General features: G+C 44.3%; 1 protein-coding gene across 1 annotated transcript in view; it reads right to left on the reverse strand.

Moving 5' to 3' along the window:
- Positions 1–24,099, reverse strand: part of KIF14 (kinesin family member 14) — a 51,954-nt gene extending 27,855 nt beyond the window's left edge. The window contains exons 1-16 of the mRNA XM_024749670.1: positions 23,974–24,099; positions 20,326–21,517; positions 18,201–18,455; positions 17,606–17,693; positions 13,521–13,619; positions 12,477–12,529; positions 11,165–11,195; positions 10,627–10,734; positions 9,306–9,422; positions 8,454–8,569; positions 7,054–7,226; positions 5,940–6,087; positions 5,607–5,670; positions 4,827–5,011; positions 1,695–1,797; positions 711–871 (exon numbers count right to left, since the gene is read on the reverse strand). Coding sequence (XP_024605438.1) covers positions 711–871; positions 1,695–1,797; positions 4,827–5,011; positions 5,607–5,670; positions 5,940–6,087; positions 7,054–7,226; positions 8,454–8,569; positions 9,306–9,422; positions 10,627–10,734; positions 11,165–11,195; positions 12,477–12,529; positions 13,521–13,619; positions 17,606–17,693; positions 18,201–18,455; positions 20,326–21,407 — 2,783 coding nt within the window. The 5' untranslated portion in view covers positions 21,408–21,517; positions 23,974–24,099. The remainder of the gene's footprint in view (positions 1–710; positions 872–1,694; positions 1,798–4,826; positions 5,012–5,606; positions 5,671–5,939; positions 6,088–7,053; positions 7,227–8,453; positions 8,570–9,305; positions 9,423–10,626; positions 10,735–11,164; positions 11,196–12,476; positions 12,530–13,520; positions 13,620–17,605; positions 17,694–18,200; positions 18,456–20,325; positions 21,518–23,973) is intronic.
- Positions 24,100–24,384: the final 285 nt, after the last annotated feature.

Below are 24,384 nucleotides of genomic sequence, written 5' to 3' on the forward strand. Positions count from 1 at the left end.
CCCACCCCCCTCATCCTTCCCACCCCCCGCCTCCATCCTCTGTGCGGATACTTCTCTCCCTGTGAGCCCGAGATGCCCGTCTCACCCCCCAGCCTCCACTGCACTGCAGCCTGGGACCCGGCTCCACCGTCCTCCACCCTCCAGACCTGGACCACAGCCACCCTTCTGCAATGTGATCCCCATCATGTCTGTCTCATGTCTCCTTAAAATTCTCTTATGACCCCATAACCTTTAAGATAAAGTCCAAATGCCTTAGCATTTTATTTCTGTTACTTGCCATTTATTTTACAGGGATCCTGCTGAAATCAGAACTCCTACAATATTGCCTCAGCTAAAACTGGGGCAAAAGAAGAAAAGTAAATAAGGGTCCACTCCCCAGGCTTCCCCTGGCCGACTCCCTCCCAGGGGACATCTTCTCACGAGACCTTCGCTGACCCCTGGTCGGGGCAGGAGTCACCCCAGGAGCTCCACACGGTGCAGGGCTCTGTCAGGGCACTCTGTCTGTCTGTCCGTCAGCCCCATAAGAAGACAAATTCCTCCAGCGTAGGAGCTAAGTTTGTTTGTTGAATGAATGCACACAGAAGAGGAAAGATCACATCGCTAGAAATCGGCACCCAAAGAGTTAACGAGTGCAGTCAGGACAACCTGATTAAGGCTCTCCATAGCCCTCTCCCGTATACTTACTGTTTCATACCAACAAAAATACTTACTGTAATCTCTGTGCCAAGAGCAAGTCATTTTTTGCAGATTCGAAGTCTCTTGGACCCTCGCTCACAAGAGTATCTCTACTGGGCGGTCTTTCCCCTTTCTGGACTTCTACTGGATGATTAAATCTAAAATAATGATCGCCACCAAGAATCACCCGATCACCCTAAAGCACACAAGAGATTTACTCCTTGAGGTGAGTCTGAAGCAAAAAATTCCGTGGGACAAACCCTTATGTTCAACAATTCAATAGTCTAGTATCACTAATGATAAACATAAAAATCACGGCAGCTAACATTTATGAAATGCTTCCTACAGGCCAAGAACCACATCTGACACTCTACACATACATCATCTCACTGATGTCTCACAACTATGCATGTTACTATCCCGACTTTAGGAATGAGGAAACTAACAGAGCACAGAGCTTAACGGTAACAGTGATAAGCGCACACTGAGCTCACTGTCTGCAGACACTGTATTAAGAACTATGCATGAATTCTTTCACCTACTCCTCCCTTATCCCTCCTGAAAGACAGGATATTTACCAAGTGACCATACGTCTTGCTTTGCCTTCAACAGAATAGTTCATGCCTGTTCTCCTAATATAATTATTGAAATGCTCTCAAAAGTGTCCTGACATGGGTGACAGGCAATCACCCCGAGCTTAATAACTTTTCAAAGGTCATATGGCAAGTGGCAGGGCCAGGGCTTCGACCCTGTCTGGCCTGATTCCAAAGCCCAGCTCTTCCCGGGACACATAATGCTGCTGCTGGTGGACAGCTCCTTGGGGGCTGGCCCACCCACCATAACAGAACTGCGGTCTCTGCGCAAAGGCAGGCAATTCGTGAAGTAAGAGAACGTTAGAACCAGAAAGTCCTTCATACCGTTCACTACTGATCTTACAGAGGACAGAACCCGGCTCAGAAAAACTAGATCGCTTGCCCAAAGTCAAACAATTTCTCACATCTTAGCAGCAGCCAACTTACATGATGTAATACCGTGGGTTCCAAAATAAGTCTTCCATTTACATATGTCTTTGCTTCCCCAGCTGGGATGATACTCACGGTCCCATCGAAATTGTTGATGGTGCTGTGAAGACAGGATGCACATTGTTACAACTACAGGACAGACTAACAAGTAAGAAAAAGGCAATACAGATAATCCTCCTTGAGTTATTCCCTTAGTGTCAAGGTTCATATCAATTTGTGACCATAATGACTTAGAACTCTCTTATTTTCCTTCAATTAGATTTTGAAGGTTTGGTGAAAAAGCCTGGCTTCTCTAGCAATTCTATCCACCAGTGGTGGGAAAAATTTTCATCCTATGTATTTTGATTAAAACTACTTAAAAAAAATACCAGCCCCTCTTCCCCAGAAATGGAAAAAAAAAAAAAAACACAAACATTAAGGGAAAATACACTAAAATACTGACAGTGGTTTCTTTATGAATGGAAGAGTTTTAAGTATTTTTATGTTTTACTTTTCTAACTTTCTGGTTTCATTTATGAGTTTTAATAATGGGACAAACAACATTTTCCTCCCATGAAAAGAGGGGTAATACAGAGGAAGGAAAAGCATGGAGATAAAAGCACACTCCTTGGACGTCTAATTAACTGAACTCTGACGATAAGATGATACTGTTGAAACTCAACTATAAATGCTATATATCCTTTTGAGTCTTTTTATTCAGAAAATAGGAAAGAAACTCCAAAATCCAATTATCTTTGGATTAACTGGACAGAAAGAGAAAACTGTAGCAAAAGCTGAGCCCCAAACAAAACCTCCAGCTCCAGACAAGGCTCCGAGATCTCCCGTTAAAGAATGACAGTTGAACTTGAGCACCTAGAGGAGAGGACTTGGGAAGAACAGCCCACCCTCCCGCCAGCCTAGTGTCCTAACCCCATAAAGGTTTAACAAGGTCTGCTTGTTCTGACGCCTCCTCTCTCCCAGTTCTATCTGCTCTGCCATCAAAAGCCCTTGGCCTTTTAGCATTCTGCCCCCTCCCACCCCCCATCCAGCTTCAACCACCAACCCCCTGACCCACCACTATTTTCCATAAGAACCCCACTTGGATTTGCCTTAACATCAGCTTCTCTCCTTTACCTGAATCGCTCCGTCGACATAAGACATCCTCTCCCTTATCTCCATCACTCGTCAAGGCCAGAGCCCTCTAAGCAGCTTCTCTTTAGGGCTCAAAGCTAGAGGTGAATTTTCCTTCTCTTTCTTTACTTTTAAGCACTAAGTAGCTAAGACCCACCTAATGTTAATATAAACTGATGGGTACTGGCGCTCCTTTGTCCACTGAGCCCCACGTGCCAGGTATGTCATCAGTGAAGACAGACACGAAACCTGCTCTCGTGAAGTTCACGGTCCAGAGAGTGAGACAAACACCTATCCGTGTACTAAAAGGGGAAACACCAAGTGCCAGGCGAGTGGCGGACTTCCTGGTCCCCCTGGACTCTCAACTCTTTGGGGGCATGTTCTGTATCTTTGCTACAAGCATAAATAATTCTGGGTTTATCTGTTATAGAAAATGGTTAATTAATGAAAGAGAAAGAGGATCTGAGGATCAAGAAGCCGTGCCACGCCGGGTACAAAGACAACGCGGGCTCGAGGACCTCAGGCCATGCAATATTGGTGAGAAAACACACTGGATTTTTGGAGATTTTTTGTATGAACGCTGCAGGTCACAAAAACAGCCATATGTTATTTAATATACGGCACTGGTAGAGTTGGTTATTCACGTGGAAAATAAATGAATTTAGATCCCTACTTCACACCAAACAAAAAATTCCATACGACTTAAGGACTTAAATGTGAAGGCAAAACTTCAAAACATTTAGAAGATAATTTAGGTGACTGTCTCTATGACCTCAGTGTAGAAATGATTTCTTAAACAAGACACAAACACTGACAACCATAAAGGAAAAGACTGACTTATGTACTACACTAACCAAGAACTCTGATCCATCAAAAGGCACCATAAGAGGGTGAAACGAGCCACACGCTGGAGAAAACACATTTACAACACAGGAAACTCACAAAAGCTGGGCCACCAAAATATATTAAAAAACTCCTAAAAATTATGAAAAAACCCAACACAATCGAAAAATGGACAAAAGCCACGAACAAGCAGGTTACAGAAGAGCAAACAAAGATGGCCCAAGAACAGGTGAACAGGATCAGTCAAGGGAATGCAACACGCATCCCCCACGAGACGCCATTTCACATCCACCTGACAGCTAAGGGTCGGCAAGGATGCGGGGCCACAGGGACCTCAGCGCCAAGGGCGGCAGAGTGCAGCCATTCTGGAAAACAATCTGAAATTACCTCATAAAGGTGGCTATGCACATATGCTGCAGCCTGGTATCTCTGCTGCTGGACACACCACTTAGGAGCGATCTTCCCGAACTTCACAATGATCACCGTATAGGGAGGGTAACAGGAAGATCATCAGAGACTCACGCAGCGCAGCGGGGCGGACAGGAGGGCCTGGCCGCCCGGGTTCCCAGCGGCTGCCCCGAGGGCCCTAACTCAGGGTATGAAACTCGCCCCACAGAAGCTCTGCCCGTCTGTACCAGGAGACGCATCCAAGAGCGCCCACAGCAGTACTGGGGGAGCAAAACATGAGACACCGCCCAAGTGCCCACCAACCAAGTAGACAGGTAGACTCATACAACAGGGTACTTTACAGTGGAAAAATGAGAGAGCATCAACATGGACAAATCATGAAAACACACTGTGGAGCTACAACAGTTTACATGTACTATCACCCTAACAACACAGTATCATTCAATTCATATGAATGAATTTTAAAATTTGTTCAATTCATGTGAACAAATTTTAAAATTTGTCAACCCAATCAAAAATCCTGCCATAGATGATGGATAGAAGTTTAGATCTATTGGCTGAGGGATAACTTCTGATAGAGCGATACTACATCGTATCTCCTACTGAGAGTAACTGACCTGCCATCCTTACAAAACACTCAGACTGCCTGTTTTTCCTGGCTAAAAGATGCGTTCGAAAACTTATACCAAAGAATCAGTGTGAGTGAATGCCTCATGTGAAGAAAGCCACAGTCATCAAGATCTGGAAAAGTACTTGGCAGGAACGCACCAGTGCTCGTCGGCGATCAGCACCCCCGACAACTGGATGTCACGGCTCGAGTTTGGTTTATACTTTCCGACTGTAGTTGTTCCCTCTTTTATCATATATAACAGTATCTCCGACAGCTGAGGGTCTTCGTTGAGATTGACCAGGTTTGGCAAATGGTTGTCCATTTGAAATGTAATTCCTGCTTTCTAGTAGAAGTCAGAAAAAAAATTAACTTTAATCACAAGCATGAAACTGTTAGATCCACCTAAAACATTAAACATTTAAGTCGCGGTATGTGGGACTCAGTTAATTAACGGTCTCTTAGACCCTCTCCTCACGACTTCCCCGTAAGTGTGACCACCATACTTCTTAGACTCCCAGGAAGATGCTGACCCTCTGTCCTGGCACCATCCTCAGCCTACTCACGGCTCAACCCAGCATCACCAGATGTGCCTGATCTCACCCACCGACGTCTACAGCAGGTCAGGTCCTGCCGCTGCGTCTCCACTGCCATCACCTTGGTTCAGACCCGTAGCACCTCCCGCCTGAACCACTGAGGCAGCCTTCTGCCCGCCCTGCCAACAGTCCCTCTTGGCTTCAGTCCTGCTTACACCCTACACCAAAGTAATTCTGAACTAATTCTCAAAATGTCGATTCCCTGGTCAAACACTTTCAATGATTTCCCACTTTCCACAGGATAAAACAAATTCCTTGGCCTGGAATTTGAGAAAGTACATCTGTATATTTACTGTCATATTTCTTTACAAATTTTCAAATCAGTTTAGAGAGTTGAAACGATACCTGTAACTCCTTTGTTACTTGAAGTTTCCTGTTTTCAGCTTGTTCAAGTTTTTCTTTCCACATTCTTACCAAAGACAAACGAGAGTTTAAAAGAGTTAAAAATATCCAGGTTTATAAGACTGAGAATCAAGAGACAATCGACTGAGATGAGGAAACCACTAGGGAATACTTAAAACGTAATGGTCTGGGGATAAGCTGCTCTGTTCACAGGGAAGGCAGGGATAAAGGCAGACTCTGGTACCTCCTCAGCCTCCCGTCCCCACCTCCACCCCCCGCCCCCTCTCCCGACCCCTGCCCCCCGCCAGTCAATCGAAGGCAGTGACCAGAGCCCACCTTTGCATTTCTGCCATGTCTCTCTCCTGCTGATACAGCTTCATTCTCAAGGATGTTATTTCTTGCCGACAGAGCCTATATCGCTCAGGGTCAATGTTCTGACTGTTTCTTTGAGCAGCTTTTAACTTTTCAATTTCTGCTTTCAAGTCTAAATATTTGTAGAAAGAGGCATGATCAATAACATTTGATATATAGTAATTCCCACACTAGACATAACCCTCCAATATTCTATTTTATTTGAAGTTTTAAATACTAAGTAAAACAGAATACTTGCAGAAATTTTACTTTACCTACAAATCTCTACCTAACCTTTACCTGAAAAACTGCTCCCCTCTTCATGAATTTCCTTCCCTCATAAGCAGTATGGCCACGTAATGTATCGTCCAAGAGGGACACCTTTGAGAAGGACCGGGGGCACCACTCGTCACACTGGCATGACAGCCATGACCCAGGACTGCCCCAGGCAAACCGTACTCATAAGGACACGTTAGATAAAGATGACAGATTTGCCAGGCTGCAATTCAGAATGCTTATCTTTAATGAAAATGGTCCCATTTGTAAACGCGAGGGGCTCCAAACAGGAAAAGAGAGCACGAGACGGCAAATCCATCCTCCTCCGGCCCACACCTCTGAGGGACCTATGCGCCTTCTGCAAGGTCCCCGAGCAGGTGAGCGAGAGAAGGCGGACACTCGGCGCTGGCGAAGGGCGGCCCGTGCTGGAGGCCCAGGGCCAAGCAGCCTTTGGGTCAATGAACCAAGCGGAAGCAGAGGTGAGAGACAGACAACGGCGGCAAGGCCACGGGAGGAAAAGTAAAGGACGTTATCGTCCCTGTGCTGTACAGGAGCACGACTCAGTCCATAGAGGGTTTCCTACGCTGGCTCCTTCCCTTCACCCACCCCATTTCCCAGCTTTTTCTGACTTTCTCCGTTACTCTCCTTCCCGCCGTCCTTCCATCCGCCTTCCTCATCAGTGTGGAATGATGGCTAGCAGCTATTACACAGATACGAGAGAAAAATCTTTAACTTCCTTAAACTGCATATTTTCATCACTGAGATGAATATTTGAGACTAAACTCTTGCAAGATGATCTTTAAGTCTGTAGGGAACTGCTGACCTCTGATCAACTTGGCGCTCACGTCCTCGTTGACCCTGGCGGCGTTGACTATCATCCGGGCCTGGGTGGCGTATCTCAGCGTGCTCAGGGTCTCCTCCACGCTGCTGGCCGCCGGGCTGACCGTGGCGACCATCGACGTTTTGGAATTTCCGCTCAGACTTTCCTTCAGCAGCCTTCAAGGTAAACAGTCACAATTAGACTTTGCTTCTGCAACGACCTCATGACAACTACCTAGAGAGCACAAGGCAGACCGCGGGGACACGTGACGCAGTGCTGCGCTCCTCGCTCAGACACCGGTTAGAACTGTTTGGTATTTGTAGCTATTTTTAGATCTCTGCGCACTTTATTTCATCTCACACCTCTCATTTATTTATTCTGGCCGCACAGCTTGTAGAATTCTAGTTCTCTGACCAGGGATTGAGTCCAGGCCCTCAGCAGTGAGAGCGCAGAGTCCTAACCACTGGACCGCCAGGGAAAGTCCCTCGTCTCACACTTTTTATATTGTTCTGTGAAGCGATAGTCTGTGCAAAGATTTTAAAATATGGTTAACTCTCCAATATTTAGTAAAACCCCTCCCCATACTAGACTGTGAGCTACTTTAGGGGCGGGACCGTGTGTCTGGTCACCCTTGCATTTCCAGGGTCACCAGAGCCCTTCAAAGCAGCTGCTCAAAACTGCAGAAAATGATGGATGAACATATAAACACAAATTTTGTTTTCTATTACATGCAAAAGCCTTATTTTAGAAGAAAAAAGATCATGAGACTAAAAGCTCTGTATTTATGAATGCAGAGTGAATTATTCCTAACTTTCAAAAGTTATTCTTAATTTTCAAAAGGCATTAAAAAAATCATTGCTCCCTTACAGGTTTTGAGGTGGCAATTATAATATAATAAGTCAAATATAACGATACACTGCTGTCAACAGTGATGCAGTCCGTATCAGAATTGGGTATTAAATCAATACAGATGGAATCTGAATGTAATATATCTGAAGTTAAATACATGTTCATTAATGAAAATACTTTTTGAACACTTACACGCCAGCCAGTGTGTGCTAAACTTCACTTCACACACATAGTAATGTGTTTGGTGATACCATATATGCTCAAACATCAGGCACTAATAACAGTTCATTCATCATTTAACCCTCATTACAACCCTAAAAGACAGGTATTGATATTATCCCCATTTTACAGATGAGGAAACAGGCTGGAGGACTATTAAGTGATTTGCCCAAAGTCACACAGTTTGTAGGAAGCACAGCCAGGTAGCCTGGCTCTGGAATCCATACCGCTCACCACTGCTCTGTCCCAGAGTCACATGAAGTCAGTCTATGCCCTTTTCCTCCACAGTACTCACTCTATTTTGTACAATTCCTTATACTCCAAAAGCTACTTGCCATGTGAGGACAGACTCGCGGTAAGGAATGAATGTTCTCTTCCCGCTGGCCTGCTCGGAGAGCGCAGATATGACCTTTCCCAGGGTCAGCAGGGACTTGTTAATACTCACGCCTTCCTGGGGACAAGATCAAACATTTTAATTGAAAGGAACTGCTCAGCAATAAATGTATTTCACAAAATATATTTCTTCCTTCATATAATTACTGAGGAAATACTTTCTTCCATAAACTACCAACTTTCTTCAGACTCAATATTTACTAACTGACTCTGAGAAGCAATCATAACCAAGAACTACGGGTTCCTCTTTAAGTCTCAGCAACACAGTCTATATATAAAGTGCAGGGACAGAGAGGTTATTCTTGGTTAAGATTACACACTTAGGGACTTCCCTGGTGGTGCAGTGGTTAGGAATACCGCCTGCCAGTGCAGAGAACATGAGTCCAAGCCCTGGTCCGGGAAGATCCCACATGCTGCGGAACAACTGAGTCCGTGTGCCACAACTACTGAGCCTGCACTCTAGAGCCCACGAGCCACAACTACTAAGCCTGCACTCTAGACCCCAGGAGCCACAACTACAGAGGCTGCATGCCCCAACTACTGAGCCTGTGCTCTAGAGCCCGTGCTCCGCAACAAGAGAAGCCACCGCAGTGAGAAGCCCGTACACCGCAAGGAAGAGTGGCCCCCGCTCACCGCAACTAGAGAAAGCCCACGCGCGGCAACAAAGACCCAACGCAGCCATAAATAAATAAATAAATTTATATTAAAAAAAAAAAAAGATTACGTGCTTAGCCAGTAATCTCCTAAAAACAGTGGCCAGGACTGAGCTCCCCAGCGTGAGGGCTCACCCTTACCTTCAGCCGTTCCCCGCTTGTCTGGGTCTCGGAACAGCGCTCACTGCCCGCCAGGTCCACCAGGTTTATACGGCTCCGAATTCTGTGATCCAGCTCTTCCCCTTCCACAAATTCTGTCTGGGACAAAAGGACATTAAAATAACACATCATGGGCTTCCCTGGTGGCACAGTGGTTGAGAGTCCGCCTGCCGATAAAAAAAAAAAAAACTAAAAAAACACGGTAAAATAACACATCATAAGTTCTTTTATTACTTGCCATCAATATAAGTCTGCAAAACGGAAAGTTAGACAAGATTACAAACCACTCACTTACTTTTGAAGCTATCCCTTCTTGAATCTGTGACAATTTATAAGAACATATTGAGCAGTGCTCAGACTACACAAAATAAAAGGAATGACTTTAAAGGGCTAAACCCATAGCTACGCAATAGCTACGCCACAGACAGAAAAAAGGCTTAATGTACAAAGGTGCTGTTCATCCCAGCCCTGAAGTAGCAAAGCATTTAAAAACAACATAAATGTCCAACAGCAGAGAAAAATCTGAGGAATTTTAACAGTCAAAGGGAAATTATGTAGCTGTGAATAATAATGTTTTGCAAGTAGTTTTAACAGTATAAAATTGTTGCAGATTTTGTAAATTTGTTTACATGTGATTGTAAAACAACTGAAAGATTATATACCAAACTCTTTAGAGGGGTTTCATTTGAGCAGTGGAACCCTACGGATGAATTATTTAAGATCTTTTACTTTCTGATATGTTTTTTCAAATACTGTACAATTATCGTGTATTGTTGATAATATATTATCATGTATTGATATGACAATATCAATATCATAAGTCAATAATCACTTTATTGATTTTTAAAACAGTGAGAAAAACATACTCCTATATATGCCACTCAGCGTTACTGTGTATATGTCCTAAAATCCAGTTATGTTATATATTTATACGATTGGACTTTTACCTTTGATTCAAAGAAGTAACAGAGAGGCATGGACATATATACACTACCAAACGTAAAACAGATAGCTAGTGGGAGGCAGCCGCGTAGCACAGGGAGATCATCTCGGTGCTTTGTGACCGCCTAGAGGGGTGGGATAGGGAGGGTGGCAGGGAGACGCAAGAGGGAGGGGATATGGGGAAAAATGTGTACGTATAGCTGATTCACTTTGTTATACAGCAGAAACTAACATACCATTGTAAAGCAATTATACTCCAATAAAGATGATAAAAATAAAAAAATAAAGGAGAAAATAAGGAAAACATGAAACTTGAATATAGTGGCTATCTTACCTAAGAAATGAATCAACAACACAGTACCTTGGTCTGGGTCATCACCAGGGTGAACACTGAGTGCGAGCGGGAGCTTTTGTCATTCATGCCAGTGGCCGCAGTTGCCTTCCTCTTATTTCCCAGTTCCAGCCAAATCTAGTGAGAAAGGAGAGAAGGAGGTCAGGCCTGCAGACAGGGGCTCACCGGAGCAAAGTAACGAACAGCAGAGTAGAGTGAGCACATATATACACACATTTATAATCAGCTTATAAAATAAAAATATTAATACATGCTTATTTAAGAATTTGCATTCCCGCTGTCTATTTTTTTTCTGTCATAGAAATTTGAATGAGGAAATAACACCTTTAACAGGCTATTTCTATAACTCTAAACTGACATGATGATCGGTTTAAATTTTTCGTTTATAAGAGTAATTCTTCTGCTTAAAGTTTACACAAACAAAATCAGTTCCTTATAAATTAACCTTTTATTTATGCAAACAGCAAATAAGGGGAAATATTCTTATGAATATTTATGACTGATCTTTCTATCTAGTGGAGAGAAGATCAATTACAATGGACCTTACCTGGATATCAGAGTAAGAGCTGACAACATTCCTATTTCACAAAAGCAAAGGACAAAGTCAGTTTTACTCATGATCACACTCCCATCCTTATAAAACATCAGCCACCTTTCAACCACATAATTACTCCACGAATACCACAGTGGAATAATCCATAGCTATTACTATACTGATTCTTACAGAATCTTTCATTTTCTCCATTGTAAAAGGGAGGTAATAAAATAATGTTTTCATTTTAACAAATTTTAAAAAGTATGATTTTTCTTAATATAATGAAGCACCTTATAGAATCTTAACATTGTACTATCCAAGTCTAAATCATGAGACCAAAAGATAAACTTTAACCCATATGTATAGGCAAAGGCATAGGTATAGGTACCTGTATATGTGGGTGTGGTTAGGCGTAGGTAGAGGTACAGGTATATGTATAGGTACACATATATATGGGTGTGGTAGTGTGGGTGTGTATGGGTCTCAGCACAGTCCCATATTTACTAAATGGAGCTGAATTTTTTCTAGCCACTTTTCTTTTCCTTTAAGAAAGCATTTGGGACTTCCCTGGTGGCGCAATAGTTAAGAATCCGCCTGCCAACGCAGGGGACACGGGTTCGAGCCCTGGTCCGGGAAGATCCTACACGCCGCGGAGCAACTAAGCCCGTGCGCCACAACTACTGAGCCCACGTGCCGCAACTTCTGAAGCCCACGTGCTACAACTACTGAAGCCTGCTGCTCCTAGGGCCCGTGCTCCGCAACAAGAGAGGCCACCGCAATGAGAAGCCCACGCACCGCAACGAAGAGTAGCCCCCACTTGCCGCAACTAGAGAAAGCCCGCGCTCAGCAACGAAGACTCAACGCAGCCAAAAATAAATAAGTAAAATAAACAAATTTATAAAAAAAATATATATGTATACATATAAAAAGAGAGCACTTGGAGTTGAAAAGCAAATAAATGACTCTCAGCATATTTCTAACTCTAAACATTGAGCTCAGCACCTTCTCGCCTCCACAGCTTAAAGTAACAGATTAAAAAAGTGGCTCGAGAGGGAAGGCTTAACTTAATGGGTTAGCAGGGGAAAGGGAGGAAAGTCAAATACTTCCTACACGGTATAATTAATGCTCTATGCAAGGCACTTCACAGGTGCTGTGAGAGATATAAACAAATATAACAACAAGCGGCTAACACTCTATTTGGAAAGAGGAGGAACATTTAACTGGATAATATTAAGGGGAGAAGAGTAAGGAGTGACGCAGCGTTTCACGGCTGGGGAGGCTGCCGAGAGCACAGCGGTCACGCGCCCTGGCTGCACACACTCACGTGGACAGGCCCTCGACGTAGGGGCCGGAGGCCGGGTGCTCCCGCACTCTCAGCTGTGGGCAAACACGAGGCACGTTAACAGCAAGGCAAATACTTCATATAAAAGAGAATTTCACATGACCTTCTTTTTCTATATTTCGAGTCTACGGTAAAGAGATCTGTCTCTACCCGGAAATAAATATAAAGGTCCTCACAGAAACACATCTGTAAGGCACTAGGAAACCGCCTCAAGACCACAAACTGTTCACATCTGCACAGTATCTGACAACACACCATAACATCAAGTATCTCACTAGTTTAATTCCTAAGTCCTGCCGTAGCTATTGTTTATATGCTTTTAAATAGCTTTCTAAAATACGTGCAATAAATTTCAGACAGCTAACAATTTTTTCCGTTTTACATTATACATTTTAAACTTTGTGAGCAGAAATTTAAGAACACGTAGAGGTCAGGAAGGAAACGCCAAGTTTTGTGTGAGTCTCTTGATGCTGCCAAAAGCAGACTGCACGACCTTGAGCGAGTCAAGTGACCTCTTCAGATGTTAGCTTCTCGCTCTCCACAGCCCTTTCCAAAGTCAGAAGTTTTTAATTCTAATAGCGGTTGTTTAAAAAGTTTATGCCTTTGTGAAACTTTCTACTTCACAGAAAATATGAGCTATGAGATATCAATTTGCTAAATAATCGAGTGAAATACATACTCTACAATAACAATACAGTTTTCTAAACTTTTATTCTTTTTTGGCTTTGCAGACTCTTAGGAATTTGGTATTTGACATAAGTGGTCCAACTAAATCTTAGAATGTTTTATCTTTAACTTCTACACAATACTTGCTTAAGTAAAATGAGGTTACAGTTCATAACTAGTTTAATGTCCATTAACAATAATGTTCAGCTTATTTAGTAAATAGCAATGTAGTTAGACTAGATCTCAAGCATTTGCTATCATGCATTTTAGTAATTAAGCTATATATCATCTTGAGAACCAATATAATTATATGCGTCAATAAAAACAGAAATTAAAAACAAATAAGTTTTTAAATCTTACTGTTTGCTTTCTCTGCCCATTTTCACCTTTACAAACCAGAAGGTCGTGAATTTTTTCATTATATACTTCAAAGAAGCTCATTTCAAGGTGATAGCTGACCTAGCAGGAACAGAAACACAGCATACAATTTATTTGAAAAGTTCTTGCACTTTTTACAAATCATATCTGATAACAGTCTAGTAACCAGAATATATAAAGAACTCTTACAATTCAACAACAGAAAGACAAACAACCAATTAAAAGGTAGGCAAAGGACTGAACAGACATTTCTGCAAAAAAGATACACAAATAGTCAACAAGCACAGGGAAAGGTGTCCAACATCACAAGTCAGTAGGGAAATGCAAATCAAAGCCATGGTAAGAAACCACTTCACACCCACTAGGATGGCTGTAATCAAGGAAACGGAAAACAACAAATGCTGATGAGGATGTGGAGAAATCAGAACCCTCCAGCCCTCCAGTGTTGCTGGTGGGAGTGTTAAATGGTGCAAATGTCGTGGAAAACAGTGGGCAGTTCCTCAAAAGGTTAAGCACAGAATTACTGTATAACCCAGCAATTTCACTCCTATCTACCCAAAAGAATTACAAATAAATTCAAATTAAAAATTACTCAAATAGGGACTTCCCTGGTGGTCCAGTGGTTAAAAATCCGCCTTCCAATGCAGGGGACATGGGTTCGATCCCTGGTCGGGGAACTAAGATCCCACTTAGTTGCTGCGGGGCAACTAAGCAAACGCTGCAACTACGGAGCCCGCGCGCTCTGGAGCCCACATGCCACACCGAGAGAGAAGCCCGTGCGCACGACAGAGAGTCCACGCGCCGCGAGGAAAGATCCCGCGTGCCGCAACTAAGACCCGACATAGCCAAATAAATAAATATTTTAAAAAGTTACTCAAATAAAAATTGTACACAACTGTACAACTGTGTATTGTAATAGCAACAGTATTACAAAAGCCAAAAGATGGAAACAGCCTAAATGCCCATCAACTTATAAGGAAGACGTGGCGCATATATGCAATGGCATGTTACTCAGCCATAAAAAGGAACGAAGTGTCGATACATGCTACGCGGGGCAACTAAGCAAACGCTGCAACTACGGAGCCTGCGCGCTCTGGAGCCCACGTGCCACACCGAGAGAGAAGCCCGTGCGCACAACAGAGAGTCCACGTGCCGCAAGGAAAGATCCCACGTGCCGCAACTACGACCCGACATAGCCAAATAAATAAATAAATATTTTAAAAAGTTACTCAAATAAAAATTGTACACAACTGTACAACTGTGTATTGTAATAGCAACAGTATTACAAAAGCCAAAAGATGGAAACAGCCTAAATGCCCATCAACTTATAAGGAAGACGTGGCGCATATATGCAATGGCATGTTACTCAGCCATAAAAAGGAACGAAGTGTCGATACATGCTGTGACACCGACGAACCTCAGGCTGCATGATATTCCACTTACAGGAAACGTCCAGAACAGGTAAAGCCACAGAGACAGAGCGTAGGGGCTGAGGGGAGGGAAATGGGTTGTAACTACTTAATGGTACGTGGATGGTCTCTGACGGTGATGAAAATTTTTTTAGACCCAGACAGAGGTGGTGGTTGCACAACATTATAAATGTACTAAATGCCACTGAGTTTTATATTTTAAGATGGTCAATTTTATGTTATGTGAATTTTATCTTAATATAGGAAAATTTCAACAACAAAAGTCCTTGCATTTCTTACTAACTTCTAGGAAATTCACCTAATTCAATTTAACTTAGTATGTGCATGGCTATATGCACATGACTATATGAGAAGGATATACAGAAGTATGTGGCAAGGTTCTCGCCCACGAGTTTCCATCTCAGAGAAACATACCATACCCTCCAACAGATAAGACAGAGCAATAGAAAATTAAGAACCAAAATGAGAAATCATGACCATAGATAAAACGGCCAATCAGAAAGGGGAGATGCGGGTGCCAGAGAGGCTGGGGAAGGAGGAGAAAAGGCTGTGAGGCATGAGGAACGCAGCGAGCTGGACCCTGTGGGCGAACACTTGATCTGCTAAGTGCGGATCTTAAATCAGATTGTGATTCCTGATTGCCGCAGAAAACAATCACCAGACTCAGTAGAGCTGAGCTCCTCCTCCTTTTGACTCTGAAAGACAAGGTATAAAAGCCAAAAAGGGAAAATTTGCTTCCATGTAGCTTTTTTGAGTTAGGGCATGTTCCCTTGTTAGAGAAATAAATTTCATCTACAGGCCCAAAGTGAGTCAGCAAACACCCAGCGCTAACGAAACTACAAGCTTCAAGGGAGATCAAAGAGATGTATGTTCAATTCGCCAAATATTTATTAGGCCTACCAGGCACACAGCACTCTTCTAGGTGCCGTGGGAGAACCTGAGGTGAACTGGACAGGCTTCATCCTCAGAGAACTCACAGTCTAATTGGAGACGCAACACAGCACTTGAGTAACACAGACAGAAGGATACAGTTAGCGTCCCGGGAGAGGAACAAAGCACTTCCGGATAGAGATCAGGTACAGGTGAACCCATGCAATTACAGGTTATTTACAAGGGCTGTGGATACAGGTATTGGGGCTCAGAATTCAACAAACATGCATTAATGTCTATTATATATAAAACAGTGTACTGTGTTATGGGGCTTCCAGGGGGCCTTGGAGAGGAACACGCTGTGGGAGGGGAGCTGCGAAAGGTGGGGAGGTCACGTCGCAGAGGATCATGCTTTGTCTGCTCCTTCGAGGCGCCTGGCATCTGTGGCTACACCCACCTCCGAGACCCCTACCCGCACGTTGTTATCTTCTACCACCCTGAATAATCCCAAACTGAGAAAACCACAGTCACTTCGCTGGGCTCTCTATGTGGCAGGCACTGTTCAAAACCTTTCACACAGAACGCATTTCACACAGCAAACCTAGGAGAACGTCCTCCTCGTCCCCAGGCTCTGTGCTGAGGCACTCAGAGAAGGTAAGCACATTGCTCGAGGTCACACTTCCAGCATGGAAGTGTGGAACCTGGACTCCAGCTCAAGCCATCTCCAAAGTCCACGCTCTGAACCGTCTCATGTGTTCCTCTCACTGACAAAGTCGCTCCCCACAACTGGAGCCCCCCCGGACCCGTGATCACTCCAGAGACCCCTCGCCTTCGCCTGCTCTCCCTCCCTGGCTTCCACCACCTCTAAACAAAACAGATGCTAAACAGAGGGGCCTAACCTACGGGCCACGCCTCCTCCAAGGACCCCGTGCCCCCAGCTTACCTGTTCCCATAGCCGCCGCCCTCATCCTAACCTAGTATTTACTTCACTTTATTTAGCATCTCAGTGACTGTACTCGACTGTGTACTGGCCCGTTTCTCCATCACACTCTCTTCCCTACAGGCACCGGGTCTTTCCACTCCGTGCTCCCAAGTACAGCACAACATTTTCCCAAGTCCCCTTATTATAAGAATCACTAGAGGAAAAGTATGAAAATTATAAATTCCCAGGCTACCCTCTAAACCAACTGAACCAGAATCTCCAGAAGCTTTTCAGAAAGTACACCCACACACACATTCCTAGGCGCTCTTATCCTCAAGAGAGTTTCGGAAAAACTGGTCTAACTGGCTGCCCGGCAAACAGCTGGCCGCACTAGGACCGGGTGAGGGGGCGTGGGCACCCAGCACTGGGGCAGTGCGGGGCACGAGCGAGGCTGTGACCTCCACTCCCGGCTGAATCTGCACGTCACTCCCCTCTCTCCTACTGCCGCCGTCCTAATGCCGACGCCTGCCGTCCTTAGGGAAGGCCGGGCCGCCGCCCCACTGCAGACACGCACGACGGGGCGTAACTACCGCCACATGCACCCCACACCCATGGAGGTGATTGGGCAGAGAAGGCGGAAGAGAGGACCCTGCATCCCTGTCCAGCAGGAGGAATCGCCTCTGAGTCTGGAGCCCCCGTCCCCCAAACCACTGTCCGAAAGGAGAGCGACCAGAAGTTACAACATCTTCTGCTGAGCAGTTCCTCAGCGGCCACGACTCCGACTTTAACTGGTTTGACCGTTTTCTAGTCTAATAAGAAGGCTTACGGATACTATGAGAACATACCTCCTGGGTTTGTTTTCTGGCTATTTCAGCAAAAAGACCTTCACAGAATCTTGGAATTATTCCTGGTTCTTCACTAAATCCCATCATCCTGGAAAATACATTATGAAGAGGGAGGAAGTAAAACTAATTAGGTTTTTAAGTTCTTTGGGGAGAAATTAAACCTCAATTTCCTCTTCTGTAAAATGGGAATAAATAAGAACTATCTAATTGAGAGCCTTTAGCACAGGGCCTGGAAGACAGTAAAAACTTAATAAGTGCTAGCTACTATTAAAATTTGAGTATTTCCTTCTAGGACAGGTATTATTACCATACCGTTGATCAGATGACTTGCTTGTAATTCTCACAACAATACTTCCAATTAACCTCTCTGGGCTTCGGTTTACACGAGAAAGAGTTTATAGTAAAATGGGGCCAACGAAACAGTATCTCAGGCATAAACAGAAACCCAGAGACAAAGTAACTTGCCCAAGTTTGCAGAACTGGTATGTAAAACGGTGAGATTTGCGCCCAGGCCTGTGCAGTTGCTATTAAACTATGCTGCTTCGCACAAAACATGTAAGCATTTCTGGACCATCGGACTTACGATACAACTTACGTATAGGACTTTCCAGAGCCAGTCTGACCGTAAGCAAAGAGACAGGTGTTGAAGCCTTCAAAGGCCTGTTCCAGGAGCGGGGCTGCCAGTGCCTCGTACACGGCCGTCTGGCTCGCGAAGCGGGGATGACACTCATCAACGGACCAGAAGGAAAGGTCGTAAACAAAACTGTACACCTGTCTCATGCTGGGATGTTCCACAGCTATTTCTTCCCCGTTCAGGAAGACCACCTGGGATGTTTCTTCACTCTTCTCTCTTTAAAAAGCAGCACAGAGAAAAATATCGTTACTATAACCATTCTGAGTATTATTCCCACAGAATGTAATAAGGACCTCAAACTAGTTAAATACAGCATTACTCCAGACCAGCACACGTAATGATAGTGCGTTTCCAAAATCTATTTCCTGCAGCTCCAGTGCCACTGCTCAAAGGGAAAATGGAGTTCCAGGTTGCTTGTCTGGAAAAATGCCCCCTACTTTTACAGGATTTTCCATCTTTTTCCTTTTTCTCTTAAGCGCTCCCTTTTCTCATCCTGCCTACTACAATCTACCTGTCTCAGCAGTTCAAACCTGGAAACTTGTTTGAATATATTATAAAGACAGTTTGGAGGTACAAATCTATATAAAGCTGGTAAGAAACACAATTTCAACAAACTCAGTTAGATACAAGTCTGAACCATAAGCGCCTTTGGGCTACCAGTTACGTTTCTATGAATCCAAAGGTCCCTCCTCCTTTAAATTATCTCTTTGGGTCCATCCTTCTTCCATCTAAGACTTAGTAGGAAATCTTTCACTGGCTCCAGAGCTGCAGAAAAACAATCTCAGTCCTTGTCCGGCCCCAGGTCTCTCCTTCTGCCCCCAACTCTGCTTTCGATCAGAAACTACTGCGGAAACCACCTCCCTCATCCTCCCCCGCGGGCCTGCTACAGGTGTGCCTGCTGGGTCTGGAATCAGCACGTGGTCCCTCGCTCCATCCTCTCCAGGGCAGCCACCCATCCCGGGCTTGTCCCTTCTGCCCCTCTTCCCCGCACAGTCTTGAGGCTCTTTGGTACTGAGCTCTCTCCCCTTATCCCTGACCCCACATTTTCAGCTAAAAGGCCCACAGCCCTCTGGAACTTACCTTAACTGCTGGCCATTTAGGTTCAAACCAGAGGTCCGTCTGCACTGCCGGGTCACCATACCCTCCTCTAGCTCACTTAGGTCCACAACAGAGTTAAAAACTACTGACTCTGTGAAGTCTTCACAGTCATCTCTCCAAGAATGTAAAGGTAACCAGATGCCACATTCACACTGGGCGGGTCATCTTTTTCAGCACAACCCGCAATCTGTGAGTGTCTCACCCACAAGCACTTTTGGGGAGGGATTTTTTTTTGCCATCAAAATCAAATCTAGGGCTTCCCTGGTGGTGCAGTGGTTGAGAATCTGCCTGCCAATGTAGGGGACACGGGTTCGAGCCCTGGTCTGGGAAGATCCCACATGCCACGGAGCAACTAAGCCCGTGAGGCACAACTACTGAGCCTGCACGTCTAGAGCCTGTGCTCCACAACAAGAGAAGCCACTACAATGAGAAGCCCGCACACCGCGATGAAGAGTAGCCCCCGCTTGCCACAACTAGAGAAAGCCCGCGCACAGAAACGAAAACCCAACACAGCCCAAAATAAATAAATAAATTTACTTTTTTTAAAAATCTAATCTAATAAATGAGCGTATAACCACCACATAGCAGAGATGATGAGGGGGTGACCACCACTCTGGAAAGGGTTTTGGAAGGACCTCTTTGGGGAACGAGTGACCTGCTGTGGTTCTTTTCAAGGGAAAGGTAGAGATCCCACCGTACATTACAGATCTGAGAGCAGACTGAGTTAGACTGAAGTCATTCAGACTTTTAAAAAGCAGTATAGCCAGGGAAACTTACGTCTGCAAAATACGGTGATTTCGATTCTTTAATTTTACAGCCAATCATCAAAAATAATCCACATACTACCACTGAACCGAGAAGTTCTATCTATATAAAAGAATCACCAGCCAGTCTGAAAATGCATGAACACACTGCCTTCCCAAAGGCAGAGAGGAACTGGACGCGCCCCACGCCACCAGCCTGGCCTTAGACAGAAAGGGGAACGTACCGCGTGCTGAAAGGCCTGACTCTGACTGCCACCGTCACTTGACTGTTTTCCACTTTTAGGGGGTCTGTTTCTGTAGAGGTTCTCCGAAGTGCAGTTTCTTCTTCAAGAAGGAATATGTTTTCTCGTGACCGTTCCCTTTTGTTTGCAAGAAGAGAACTTTTCGGCCTTTGTTTAACTTGAAGGGTAGGCATCCTGTTTTTCAGAACTGACGCAGCTGGACTCTTAAACTGAGGAGTGCCATGCTTTGGTGTCGATCTGTGCTCTGTAACACACTTCGAAGGTGTTCTTTTCTCTAAGCTTTCAAATTTAGGTGCAAGTTTCGCACCATCCTTCCCAGCACTTCTGTGATGTAAACTTCCTGTTCCTGACACTCTGATATCCAACTTGCTCTGAATAGGTTTTGTTGCCAAGCGTCCTGATCTAACAGCTTCAGTCTGACTCTGGGAACCAGCGGGTGGTCTATCACTTAGGGACTTAAGGGCAACATTTTCGTCTGCCCCACCGACAGCGGAAAGCGTTTCTTTGTATTTTCCACCAGCCTTCACCTCAGGGTCTTTTGGCTCGGCAGCAAAAGGTACAGAAGGTATGACAAGAAAGTTTCTATCATTATTCACAGTCTTTACATTTATACTAGTTTCTGGTGAAGCACAATTGTTTTCTCCTTTACCTCCCACATTCTGCGCTGCTTTCCACTTTTCCACAGAATCTGTCTTAGCCCGACGTTGTAACGCAAGACATGTTTCTGCTGTTTTCGCAGTTGTGTCTCCCAACTCACCAAGCAGAGAGGATTCTTTGCTCCTTGTCACTCTCCTCTGAAGTGTTAACCTACCCACAGGGTTAGGGGGAAGGGGTGTATCTTCCGTTTTTTTACAGGCAGAGATAACATAAGTGCTATTTATGTCTCTGGTTTTACTTGCGGATAGCAATAACGGATCATCATTTTCACATTCCGACATATCCGACTTTGAATGCTGCTTCAGCCTGCTACCGTGGGGGAGAAGAGGCAGCGATGAACTCTTTGGGGAAGAAGGGATACCAAGGATATTGCTGTCATTTCTACTCTGTACAGTGTAAACTGACATTGTGGCAACAAGTTATTTTTAGAAAGGATGTTGCTGAAGAAACTTTAAGCTCTTCTTCGGACGTTCATTTAACTTCTGGCCATTCCTTCTGCATCAGTTTCCAAAACTATCTGCTAAAATTAAATAAATAAAATTTAGATGGCACAGACTACGAATAGGCCGTAAAAACATGAGAACCTTCCATGGTGAAAGTAACTGCTCAGAGCAATACATCAGAGTAGGTCATGATCTCCAGCTCAGATATTGTTCCCATGCAGCTTCAGACAAACCTCTGACCTCAAAGAGCTTACAGTCATTACTTACAATCATTACTCAGCTGAGCTCCCATGAGGTACCAGGCCCTCTGATGGATACTATGGATTTTCAAAGGCAAGACCCCTGTTTTCATTTCCTTAGTCTAGAAGGAATGCGCAGATAACACTTCTATCAGGCCAAATGTACCAGGGGACTTTAAAGATGTAAAAAGCACATGTCGGGGGCTTCCCTGGTGGTCCAGTGGTTAAGACTTCGCACTTCCACTGCAGGGGGCACGGGTTCGATCCCTGGTCAGGGAACGAAGATCCCGCATGCTGTGTGGCACAGCCAAAAAAAGAAAAAAGAAAAAAAAGCACATGTCAAAGACATAAGAATGGCCAACAAGCACATAAAAAGATGCTCAACATCACTAATCGTTAGGGAAAAGCAAATCAAAACCATAATGAGATGCCACATCCCCAGCTCATTAGAATGGCTACTATCAAAAAAAACAAGTGTTGACAAGGATGTGAAGAAACTGGTACCCTTGTGTACTGCTGATGCAAAATGGTACAGCCACTATGGAAAACAGTATGGACAGTCCTCAAAAAATTGAAATTACCACGTGACCTAGCAATTCCACTTCTGGGTATAGACCCAAAAGAAATGAAAGCAGGGTCTCGAAGAGATGTCCTTATGCTCATGTCCACAGCAGCATTATCCACAACAGCTAAAATGGGGAAGCAACCCAAGTGTCCACTGACCAATGAACGGCTTACCAAAACGTGGTATATTCATACGATGAAATATTATTCATCTTTTAAAAGTAAGGACATTCTGCAATATGCTACAATATGGATGAACCTCGAGGACGTTATGCTAAGTGAAATAAGCCAGTCACAAAAAGACAAAGAACACATGACGTCACTTGTATCAAGTACATACAGTAGTTAAAACCATAGACAGAAAGCTGCCTGGGGGATCTGCAGGAGGGGAGAACAGAGAGTTAGTGTTTAACAGGTATAGAGCTTCAGATTTACGAGATGACCAGAGTTATGGGTATGGACGGTAGTGACGACCGCACAACAATATGAATATATTTAAGGATGTACACTTAAAAACGGTTAAGATGGTACATGTTAGAAAAGAGAACATGTCAGCAAAGGTTTTTTTTTTTTAAGTACCCCCAGCTTGGGGAGCAGGGAGGGGGACTAACGGGGACACTCCAGCACCAAAGTTAAAGACCGGAGTGAAGCACTTCTACATCAGCTGAATGCACGTTACATGCAAGAATGCCTCAGAGAGATGAGTTTGAGAGGTGTCACAGACAGATTATTCCCAAATAAGTAGCAGAGACAATAAATATAAGTGCTGTAAATTAATTGCTTGTGCTGAGAAAAATTATGCAAGATTAGTTAAGTAGACAGCCTGCCCTCTAGCAGTTAGACAACAAAGTAGACAGGAAGGTATTTAACTATGTGTCAACAGTAGCGATCCAGCATTCGTGTTCAAGAGAAAAGAGAACTGCAGTAACAGCTAAGAGGTCTGGGTTCTAGTCAACGCTGAATCAAACTGGTTATATTGACGTAAACAAGTCTTTACATTTGCATGCCTGATTCGAACTTGTAAAATGACACCTGATCATTGACACATATTTCATTGTGAAAGTAAATAAAGGAAACCTCATTTAAAATAGAACTGGGGGATCTAAAGAGCAGCTCTCACGCTTTATCCCTTGCCATGTTTTACAGACTCTACAGGAAGAAGCTACTTCACATCCCAGCGCAAAGAGGAAGAAAGGTTTCCTCGTCGCCTATAGCAACCGCCCAGCCAAGGAGAAGATGCTCAGCTCAGCCACTAGGAGGTGATCACCACCCCGACTGTCGTTCAATTCCCTCCTTTTCTTCACACAGGCAGACCTGTCTTAGGCGCTTTGCTGCCCCATACAGACACTGCGCTTTTTACAAACTAAAGGTTTGTGGCAACCCTGCGTCAGCAAGTCAGAGCCATTTTCCCAGCTGCATCGGCTCACCTCACGTCTGCGTCACGTTTTGGTAATTCTCACAATATTTCAAACTTTTTCATTAGCCCCCTACTTGTTATGGTGATGTGTGATCAGCGGTCTTTGATGTTACTACTAGGACGCACTGCAGGCTCTGATGATGGTTAGCATTTTTACCATTAAAGTGTTTTAAATGAAGGTATATACATTGTTTTTTTAGACACAATACTATTGCACACTTCATAGGCTGCAGTATGGCACAAATATAACTTTTATATGAAACAAAACATTCCTGTGACTCCATGGGTGGTCTCACGGAGCCCACACTACCTGGGAGGTGCCGGGACAGACAAGCCCCTCTCCTCTGCTCTGGACTGGTCCACCCTTTCTGCTCCAGCGAGCTCGCCCTGAGCTGCAGTTCTCTGCTGCTCCCACACGGACTCTTCCTGCTAATCCAGCAACTGGCTGTTGTATTTTTAAAGTCGACCCCAGAGATTACAGCTCTGGAGGAACAAAATAACAGAGGTTAACTTTCAAGCAAGCTTTTGAAAGTTCTAAATCACTAACAATCATTACCGGAAACTTCAGCAGGACCTAAGCATCTCCCGTCACCTTTTAACTAAAAGCAGGGAATCTTCGTGTTACGGAAGCAAATACAAAGGCAAGAAGAGACTGCGGACCTTCAACCGCAGCTGAAAACCCGGTGCTACTTACACGGAACGAGATGGCTCTTTGGGGTTT

Source organism: Neophocaena asiaeorientalis, unplaced genomic scaffold (genome assembly GCF_003031525.2).
Source record: "Neophocaena asiaeorientalis asiaeorientalis breed wild unplaced genomic scaffold, Neophocaena_asiaeorientalis_V1.1 scaffold44, whole genome shotgun sequence".
Taxonomy (NCBI): Eukaryota; Metazoa; Chordata; class Mammalia; order Artiodactyla; family Phocoenidae; genus Neophocaena; species Neophocaena asiaeorientalis.